The sequence below is a fragment of the Belonocnema kinseyi genome, chromosome 1 (genome assembly GCF_010883055.1).
Source record: "Belonocnema kinseyi isolate 2016_QV_RU_SX_M_011 chromosome 1, B_treatae_v1, whole genome shotgun sequence".
NCBI classification, from domain to species: domain Eukaryota; kingdom Metazoa; phylum Arthropoda; class Insecta; order Hymenoptera; family Cynipidae; genus Belonocnema; species Belonocnema kinseyi.
The window spans coordinates 169,178,962-169,189,692 of record NC_046657.1 but is presented as its reverse complement, the minus strand read 5'-3'; the positions used below and the strand labels follow the sequence as shown (position 1 = coordinate 169,189,692).

The window sequence follows — 10,731 nt, the reverse complement described above, 5'->3', positions numbered from 1 at the left end:
AAAATAATGCCAAATTCTGCTGGGAAGTTGTCACATGAATTCGTTTTTGGTCCACTGTGAGCAAACGCGGCACCCATCGCGCGCAGAGCTTCTTCATGCCCAGCACTGAATGCACGATATTGCCCACACGTTCCAATGATATGCCTACAGCATTAGCTACCTCTCTCAATTTCACTTTGGGAACATTCAACATCATATCATGGATTTTTTCGACATTTTCTGGTGTAGTGACCTCTTTTGGGCGCCCCGATCGTTCAGCATCAACTGTGCTCGTACGGCCACAACGAAACTCGGTAAACCACTTATGAATCGTTCCAATCGACGGTGCAGGGTCCGGGTAATATTTATCCAGCTTGGCCTTGGTCTCGGATATCGTTTTCTTGCGAAGATAGTTGTGTTTGATCAAAACTCGAAACTCAAATTTTTCCATATTAAAAAAAACTCGGAGGTTAGTCGCTTCTCAGTGCTGTAACTTGTAAATGCGTAAACATAAATGGCTGAAGTTTTGACAGGCGTCATTTGAAGGATCAACCTCGACGAAAATGGTTCACATTTGTGAATACTAATGCCATCTCTTAGAATTTCAAGGTACTTATCAGACTGCCTAGTAAAACGAAGTTATAAACATTTGTAACCATAAAAATGCTGATTTTATACGTGTTTCGCTGTTTTGCTCAAAAAAATTTCCCAAAAAATGTCAAAATTTTCGTAATTGATAAAATGGCGACGGTTTTTCTAAAAATTTTAAAGATAAATTTTTTCGAAAAGACCACCTTTAAAATTATTTTTTTTTGTGGATTGTCGATAGTATGGACTATATATTCTCCAAGTTTGGCTTCTGGTAAACCATGTCTTGCTAATGAAAAAACAACATTTTTCGAAAAATATCTTAATTGTTAATTTTTTCAAAAACTACGGAAGAATAAAATTGTTTAGGAATGAATTTCTTTTAAAAAAGCCACTTTAACTTTTTTAATATATGGCACCACATCAATTTCTCCACTTATTTACTTAATCATGATTATCTCGATCTGGATCAATTACCGCCTCTCGTGCAATTAATTTTAAGATTTTTGTTGGTGTTTCGTTTGTTTCTGTCTTTGAAAAGTTTCGATGCTCGCTTCACTCCCGTGAGGTAACATCTAAAAAAAATTATTTTTCTTACTATTTCAATTGTTTTGCCTCTCTCATTTTCTTTTCGTCTGAGTTACAGGCCAGTTGTACTAGTTTTCGTATGGGCATCATTATATTTAATATAATGTTATCAAAATAAATTTTGAATAATAATAATTATTATTATAGTCATATATTATAATAATAATTTTGTCGCATAGGAGAGACATCTCAGTCTATTTACTTTAGGACGATCTGGATTGAGTGTCAAGGCCAAGACAAGCAAGACCTGAAACCGTTTTTCATTTCAAGTTCTAATGTACACCACTGAAAACTTCTGTGGAAACTATTACGCAATAGAGTTTTATTGTATTTAATTTTAGTGAATTAACACATAGCCACTGGCATTTAAAAATGCCTTATACACAGATTAGTAGATGTTTGATGTGCTTGGTATTTTTTATTTTATATTGTACAAAATTTCTTTCAGAACTTTCCATTTATGAGACAAAATGTAACGCTCGAATGTATAATATTGTAGTGTCCAAATTCTGGTATTGTTAAATTGCTATAGATGTATTGTAATATTGCCACATAAGACTAGCAAAGCACAATTCTCATCTTACTTCAATAGAGCATCAGTCATCCACTAAACGGGCTAAAGTGTTACGTCTTCTTTAGAATTGTAATGCACATATTGGTATTTGTTAATTCCCATACCGTGTTTGTAATTAGACTTTACGCTCGTATTGTGGAAGTATTGTTCAATTCCAAACATTTTCAACACTGTTATATTTAAATTACGATGAAAAATATCTAAGACTGAAATCAATCTGAAGCATTCGCTCACATTATCCTCACAGAACTCTTATCACCACACTGTTAAAAATTTCTGTTGGAAACTTTCACTACATGTATTGGCAATTTATTTCTGAAACGTAAGGTAACGCTACAATACATAATGTTTTAATTTCCAAATACTGGCAGTGATATAGTAACTCACATGTATTGTCTAGGTTAATGTACAGTATAAAAACGCGCGTGTTTATAGAATTCAAAGAATTCATGGAATGTAAAGAATTCATGGAATTCCCAGAATTTAGGGAGTTCTTATAACGCTCTGAATTCACGGATTTTATGGAATTAGTGAAATTCATGGAATTCACGAAATTTAAGGAATTCACAGAATCAAGAAAATTCACGGACATCAAAGAATTTACGGAATTTTAAGAATTTACGGATTCCAAAGAATTCACGAAACTCAAGGAATTCATAATATTCAAGAAATTTGCGGAATTATTGGACTTCACAGTATATGGAATTCGAGAATTCATGGAAATCACGAAATTCATGGATTTCACGGAATTTACGTAATTCATGTAATTCACGGAATTCAAGCAACACACAGAATTTAAATAATCCGTCAAATTCAAGTAAATCGTGAAATTCATGGAATTCAATAATTGCATCAATTCTGTGAATACGGGGCGTTACATGAATTCTGCGAATTCCTTGAATTCCGCCAATTACGCAATTACAGTCAATTCCGTGAATTTCTTGAATTCCGTGAATTCTATAAATCAATCTCATTCTGCGAATGCCGTAAATTCCTTGAATACCTATGATTCCATGAATTTCGTGAATTCTATGAATTCCATGAATTCCGTCAGTTCCCTAAATTTCGTGAAATTCCTAATTACTGATGAGGAAGCGCGAATTTAGATTAAATATAAATTTTAAAAATTTAAAGAAAATTTTTTGTAACTAAACAAAGATGCCATTAATTATTTATGCTTTGGTAAATTTTATTCATAATTAAAATTTCATTTTGTAAATTAACAGAAATATTGCGAAATTTGTTTATGAATACGGATTCAATAATACATCTTTGATAAGAATTTTTTTAGAAGCTAATATTTTAATATTGTTGAATTCGAAATCGAAATAGTGATTAGAATTCCAAGAGTGTTGTAACAAACTTGTATTTAAATTCCCAATTGTACAGTCTCTTATGTTCGGAAATTCCAGTTTTTAATCTCCTCCCAGTTTCACATATATAAACTTTATTACAACATTTGCATTTCATCATATAAAAGATACCAGACAAATTTTCAACGTTATCCCTATCTTTTTTCTTTAATAAATAGTTATCCAAACTAATAGTGCTTTTGAAATAAACATTTATGTTGAATTTTTTAACGAACTTCGCAAACGTTTAGAGAGACCTTGTATATACGTAACGTACCTTTTGAATCAAATTTATTGTAAGTATCAATCCATTTATTTTTCTTATTAGTACTGTTGTCAATTTCATGGATATGCTCAGTGATAATGTCATTAATTAAAGGAAGAGGTTAGTTATTAGATACTGATGTTGTTTTTAGTTGATTTAAATTTTCTTTTCTATATTGCGCATCACTCAATTTGACACATCTATCAATTACACGTTTACAAGAAGGTCAATTTTATCGGAAGGAACAATTGCTATGATATTGTCATATCTTTTATACAGGAAAGGTGTTAAATCATTTAAATTCTAAGTTTCAAAAAACTAAATCTAATGTTCAAAAAAAATGTCTGCGACTAAAAAATAAAAACTTAGTAACAAATAGTCCAAAATTAAGTCAATATTCAAATTACTTGAAACATCGTTTATTGAGAGTCATATCTGACGGCTCTATTAAGAAGTTTTTTGACTCACAAGAGTTATAGTAAGTCTCTGAAATTTGAAACATATAAAACCAGAAGATTGTATCAAAAAGTTTGATTTACTAAAGAGTAGGTCGTTAATTTTCAATAACGATATTAAAGATTTTAGATTAAATAGGTGTTTCAAAAATTTATCAAATTTTGAAATTCCTGATGAGGTTGCCGAAATTTTAGCGTTGGGTAAAAATGTCAACGTTCCTTTAAATGCGAGTAAAATTCCTGTTAATAATTTGATTGCAAATATTGAAAATTCTATAAAAAATATTAAGGAAGAGGATGTCAAACCGTTGCAGCTAATAGAGATGACTATAATAAAACTGTTTAAAATATTCTTAAGAATAATATTCTACATAAAAACAAAAACAAAACAAGTATGGTTCCAACATTCAATTTAAATGTAATGACATTGTAATTAAATGGGGGAAAAAATTGATTAGTGATCATCATTCATACCGGTTAAAAACTCACAATAGTGTTTTGGAAAAGCTTATGCTCTTACAAAGGTACAAAAGCCTGAATAGTTTCCTTAGATGTATTTTCGATGTTTGATAGCATTCCGCTTGATCTTGTTTTACATTGTACCGAAGAAAAGCTTATTTTAAATCATAATTTATCAAAAATAACTAAGAATGAATTATTAATAGCCACTAGAACTGTTTTCAATGGCACTGTTTTCTCTTTCAATAAAAAATTCTATAAACAAATATCAGGTTGTCCCATGGGTTCGCCCTTATCTCCGGTAGTTTCTGATTTAGTACTACAAGATGTTGAAAAAAGGGCTCTTGATTTATTAGATTTCACACCTATCCCGTAAAAAAGATATGTCGACCATATCATAGCAATTGTTCCTTCCGGTAAAATTGACCTTCTTGTAAACGTGTTTAACAGTATAGAGGAGAGCATAAAATTCACTCATGAAATCGAAATAAACAATGTTTGATTGTTTGATGCTACCTTGATTTGCAAATAATTAAAGCTTCAAATGGTACTTTATTAACTAACTGGTACAAAAACCGCCTTGGTCTGGGAGATATCTCAATTACAATTCAGATACTTTATTTTGTCATAAAATCGGTTTAATTAAAGGTTTAGTTGATAGATGTGTCAAATTAAGTGACATTATCACTGAGCATATCCGTGAAATTTACAACAGTACTAATAAGAAAAATAAATGGATTGATACTTACAATAAATTTGATTTAACAGTTACGTTACGTATATATAAGGTCTCTCTGAACGTTTGCGAAGTTCGTTAAAAAATTCAACATCAATATTTATTTCAAAAGCACTATTAGTTTAGATAACTATTTATTAAAGAAAAAAGATAGAGATAGCGTTGAAAATTTGTCTGGTATCTTTTAAATGATGAAATGCAAATGTTGTAATAAAGTTTATATAGGTGAAACTGGGAGGAGATTAAAAACTTGAATTGCTGAACATAAAAGAGACTGTACAATTGGAAATTTGAATACAGGTTTGTCACAGCACTCTTGGAATTCTAATCACTATTTCGATTTCGAATTCAGCGATATTAAAATACTAGCTTCTGAAAAAAATACTAACCAAAGACGTATTATTGAATCTATATTCATAAACAAATTTCGAAGTATTTCTGTTAATTTACGAAATTAAAATTTAAATATTAATCAAATTTACCGAAGCATAATTAATTAATGTCATATTTGTTTGGTTACAAAAAAATTGTCTCTAAATTTCTAAAATTTAAATTTAATGTAAATTCGCGCTTCCTCATCGGTAATTTTATGGAAACTTGGCGAATCGTCGGGTTTCACTTTATATACTGCCTTAATCCTGATCAACGATTTACCGCCTTAATTATCTCCAAGTCATATGTTCGTCGCTGTTCCCAAATACTTAAAAGTTTTAAAAATAGTTAATAATGTAGTTTTTACGCTAAAAAAGGCTCTTCAATTTTATGAAGCTTTCTCCTTTTACTCATCTTCAACAATTTTTTGAAGTCTTACTTTTCTAAACTTCTAATAACGTACAAATGATTTTAAATATGACAAGAAAAATTGACACGTATTAACTCCAAAATTGGAATGATTGTTATTTCGGCTACAAATCGTTTTAAACTAAGGTATTATTTTTAAAAATATTTTTTACTCATAACTAATAATTTTTCAACTATTTATATTTACTTTTATTATGTATTATCTTATTATAATTATTATTTAGATACTCTGAAAAAGACGTTGAAAAAAGGAGTTGAAATGATAGCTCTAATTTGCTTTTATTTTGCCGTGATGTAAGACAGAAGGAATGATTTTTTAACAACATTTAAAGTTGTCCGGCTACTGAAAAAGCTAGTCAAAGCTATGGCGATTTTTTTTTCTGAAATTTGGACTTAAATATAACATTTTGCCAGCATAGTAATTAATAAATTGGGTATTACATTTTTATGCTGATCAATATAAGTCAAATGTTTTTAGGTAATAATAAACTTTAAATTTAAATGTTGATTTGATTCGAACCGTGTAAATCATTCTTACGCTCAGCAGTTGGCAGCTACACAGGCAACAAAATCATTATTTGAAATTTCGCGCATTTTCAATTCCAGCAGAAGCTGTTTACCAACTTTAGTCAATGCCGCACCATTCTCGTCAATATTTTAACTCGGTGTATTTTGCTAAAATGAAGCTAAAATACTCTAGAAACAAGTACAAATAAGCCGTAATCCAAATTACACCTTATATTTTATGTCTCCAAAACAGTTTTCCCTCCAATATTCAACGTATTATAAAGCCAAAAATAACCCTTTTTGGAGCTCGCGAAAGGTCTCTCCATAAGATCTCATCTTTTTTGACACGACTTTAAATAGTGATAATTCAAATTTTTACCTAGAAAGGGCTTCTAAGAAAGCTAATTGTAGATAGAAACTATTATTAGGGTTTTGTGTGAATATCTTAAAATGAAAACAACATTACGAAGTGATGAAAGTAAAAGATTATATTGAGTCAAAACAGAATATATTGAAGTTTATAAATAAACAAATGACAAAAAGGACATTCAAGTATGTTCTTTTTTTATGGAAACTGAATTACGAGTAATTTATGTGAATAAGGAACAATAGTTGATTTTAGGTGTAAGAATAAAAATTCACAACTCTATAATAGAAATAATATTATAAGCTACTCATAGTGAAAGATTAGCTGCGGAACTATATTAATTGATAGTCTTTAACAAACGACTTCCATAATTTCCAAGAATCATCATCTGGGTTCTTTTTCATTTCTAGATGATCAGAAATCTCAATGTAAAATTTCTGGGTTCCATTTACTGGTAACCATTTCTCTGATATCACATTATTGATTTCTGGAGTAGGGTTCCTAAAAAAAAATATAAATTTCCAAAAAATATTAAAAGAAAATATTAATTTTAAGTTCTGTCGTATTAATACTGATAAATACATTTTTTGAATTATACTTACCCAGTTTTTGCAAAATTAGTCCACATTTTTGTTAGGCGTTGCATCGCTAAATAATCAGCAGTATCTTTCTGTATTTTTTTATCCTTGCCTAGAATCGGCATATAAAATAGTAGACAAAGTTCATCTGTGTGGGATGCCCCTGAAAATGAAATAATTTTCTATTTTATGGCCTTCCAAAAGGTAGCATCTATCCTCGGGAAGGAATATACATTCACAAATTCACCTTCCATATCTATCTTGTGCATTATCTTCACTAGAGAATTTTTTATATTGAGTGAAAATTTGTAAGCGTAAGTCGGAAATGCAGTTTTCTGCATTTGTCTCTCGATTATATACTGAGTTCCAATAACAATGTCTACATCTCCTTTATATCGAACAAATTCTTCTCGATGTTTTATTGTGATTGGCTCATCCTTGAAATAAAAGTTTTTCACTTCTTTAGAAAAGTGAGAAATTTTGTTCATGTCCTGCTTCAAATCGAAAGCCAGTATATTATCGAACTCTTCGTTTAGTTTTGTGTACCAATTATCCTGTTCTCCTATTGAAAGAATTATATAAATAAGAAATAAATGTTTAATTTTAGAGTAAATATAATAACATTTCATCATATCGTACCTGAAAGAAGAATTATGCTTTCATGGCTATTAAAGCCTATCATCAAGGGAATATTAATATCATTTTTCATCAATTCTGAAGGATGGACAGGCAAAAATGGATTTCCACTTTTACTGTCGATTGTTGGAATAAAATTAAAGTCGTACATCAACCAACTCTGCAAACAATACATATATAATTTGAAAAAAAAACAAGTTAAGCAACGACCCTAGAATCCCACTGAAAACAAATGCCATATATGAAAATGACACCTAGCTCTCAGTAGAACAACAATAAATCAGTCCTATGGCAACGGTTCACAATTTTGAGATGGGTCGTCACAGGGCTCGACAAAATCACAACGATATGAGAGGTCGGCGAAACCCTCGTGCGTCTTCTACATCAATTTCAAAAGTGACTGTTTCATACCTTTTAAAGCACCGATCATGAGGACCATTATTTTAACTGATTATTTTGGCTGTAGTCGCTGCAGCTGCTTTTTAAGGTCTGGATAACTCTCCTCCTTTTCCTTCACCTTGGCAATGCTATTGTATCCAGCCGGAACCGAGAATTCGATCACCAATATAGTTCATGTCTCGAAGTCTTGAAGAACTATGTCAGGCCTCGAGTGTGCAATGGAGACGTCTGTCCGAAAATTATAGTTCCAGGAAATTTGGCACTTCTCGTTTTGGATAACTGACTCTATCTCCTTGGAAGCATTCGGCAGGGCAGAGTCGGAGCCAACACCACAAGAGCAACAAAGGTAGTTAGAATGTACCTTTAGGTCCACTTAAAAACTTTACACGCTTGTCTAAGATTTTATTGACATAAAATTCAGTCACTATGTACAAAGGTGAAAATGTCACCTTCCTAGAATGCGAAAACTACACCCTACGTACCTAAATTAAACTTGGCTCACTTGTCCAATCCAAGATTCATACTAATTTCGTTTGTGTACCCCTCAACGATATTTGAAGCACTCCGAAGTTTGTTTTAACTAATGGCACATATGTTCAAATCATCCATATAAAAAACATAAGTGACCTTCTGTGTGATGCAAACGAGTATATAGCTCATAATGTTGCTCTAAAAAGACGCCCCTCTGTTATGTGACGCTGTTCGTTTTTGAATAATAAGTTCTAGTTATGATAGTTTATCTAGGCCGACGGCAGGCACAGCTGGTGGACTGCTGCATTTTTGCAGGTGCACCTTTTAATTAGCAGATTCTCCTGGAGCCTGCTGCACTTTTTCCAGCCACGTTCTTAATAAATTTCTCTCTGCGCAGGGCCCTGAACAATCTTGTCGTTTTGTACAGCTGAAAGAATATTAAGCAACGTGTTTAGGCAAGTTATTGAGCTGTGCTGCCTTGGGTTGAAGAAGCCGCCTTTCTTCGTTAAGAGTACAGTACGTACTAACAACAGCCATTGCGTAAAAAGCTTCCACAACTTCAAATATCAGGTGAAGATGTTGGCTAGATATTGATGTGTAGAAGCAAACTTCTACCACCAGAAGTTTCTGATACCATGTGTTTTTAGATATGAAAAGTTAAAAGTGCCCCTAAGAGCTTTGTTCGCCCCTTCGGCAGTGATCTATGAACAATTGAACATTCCTTGTTAGATGTTAAGAAGTTCGCGCAAAGCTCATTCAAGCGGATGATATTCTCAGTGTTTCCTTCAATTGTGATTGCACAGTATTAACCTCTCTCAAAAAACTCTCGACCTCATAGGGCTTGGCCAGATTTTTAATAGAATCAAGGACATGGCTGAAGAGACGCGATGGATCCATGAGAAACAATAAATCTTTCCTCAACCACCCTTCTCTCTTATGTATTTTCTTCCTTGCGTCAGATAACACCTTTATTTCGTAAGAAATCTGCTGCTCGATTGTCAGCAGCTTTAAGTTGTTCAATGTGTGATGGTAGATCCTCAGTTTTTGGGCGAGTTTTCGATCCCTTTTCGTGAATGGCCAACTATATGATAAGTAGTCAATCACAAACTGAATACTGGACGCATTCTGTTTTGCTTATCCAATCTCCATGTTCAGTTGATGCAAGCGTATTTTCGTCTTTTGATCCATCGTCGGTTTTCGCCTTCGATTTAAATGAGGTAAATCTTTTGCCGCACCATTAACAAAATAACTGATGATCCAGAGATCAGGCGGCTCCGAGATATTCTCAGGAAGGAAGGCATCACTTTCAGTCACAATATTAAGGCTTAGGAGTTACCTGAATGTCAATGGTCCTCCTTGTCCTTAAATTGTTATCTCCTCTCAGTAGGTGCCCATTTCCCGCGGTAGTTATTAATTTCGCTTCATCTTCTTTGTTGCGTTGCTCATGCAACGCTCGGGAAGCCATCAAGCCTCCGGTGATAGGGATAATGCTTAATATGAGCATATTGTCGGCCCCTCTACGCGTTTCAATCTAAATTAATTTCACCATCTCAAACTCAAGGCTGACCAAAACTGTTTGTCGACCGATTGTCCGGTGTTCTGCGCATTCAATCCTTTTGAACCGCATCCGAAAATTTTTATTTGTTTGTTGGTGTCATTGTTGTTCCCACGAGCAGCTAGAAAAAGAAATCGTCCTTGCTTGTGGAGTACCGCATGCAAGAATAAGGCTGCATGTCCTGAGAGGTCAACCGGTATTCCAGAGTCGCCGTTTAAGGTACCTTATCCAGGTGCCATTTAGATTTTGGCACCGTTCTTATGCCTCCGCTTGGTGGGTTTACTTCGGCACCATCCCTGCTTAATTGTCTGCGACTGACCGTAGCCGGATGTCGGGAGAACCTGCTCATCGATAGATGTGTCTGCAAAGATTCAGCATTCTACCAGCGTGACCTATCGATGGCCTGGATTGATTATCGGAA

General features: G+C 33.0%; 1 protein-coding gene across 5 annotated transcripts in view; it reads right to left on the bottom strand.

Moving 5' to 3' along the window:
- Positions 1-6,825: 6,825 nt before the first annotated feature.
- LOC117173273 (esterase FE4-like) overlaps positions 6,826-10,731 on the bottom strand; it is a 25,342-nt gene continuing 21,436 nt past the window's right edge. For 3 of the 5 annotated variants that reach the window (XM_033361767.1, XM_033361780.1, XM_033361774.1), the window contains exons 5-8: positions 7,889-8,045; positions 7,497-7,811; positions 7,274-7,412; positions 6,828-7,172 (exon numbers count right to left, since the gene is read on the bottom strand). In XM_033361767.1, the coding sequence (XP_033217658.1) occupies positions 7,004-7,172; positions 7,274-7,412; positions 7,497-7,811; positions 7,889-8,045 (780 nt within the window). In that variant the 3' untranslated portion in view covers positions 6,828-7,003. Of the gene's footprint in view, positions 7,173-7,273; positions 7,413-7,496; positions 7,812-7,888; positions 8,046-10,731 lie in introns of all 5 variants that reach the window. The other 2 variants (XM_033361751.1, XM_033361760.1) reach the window with 2 other exon arrangements.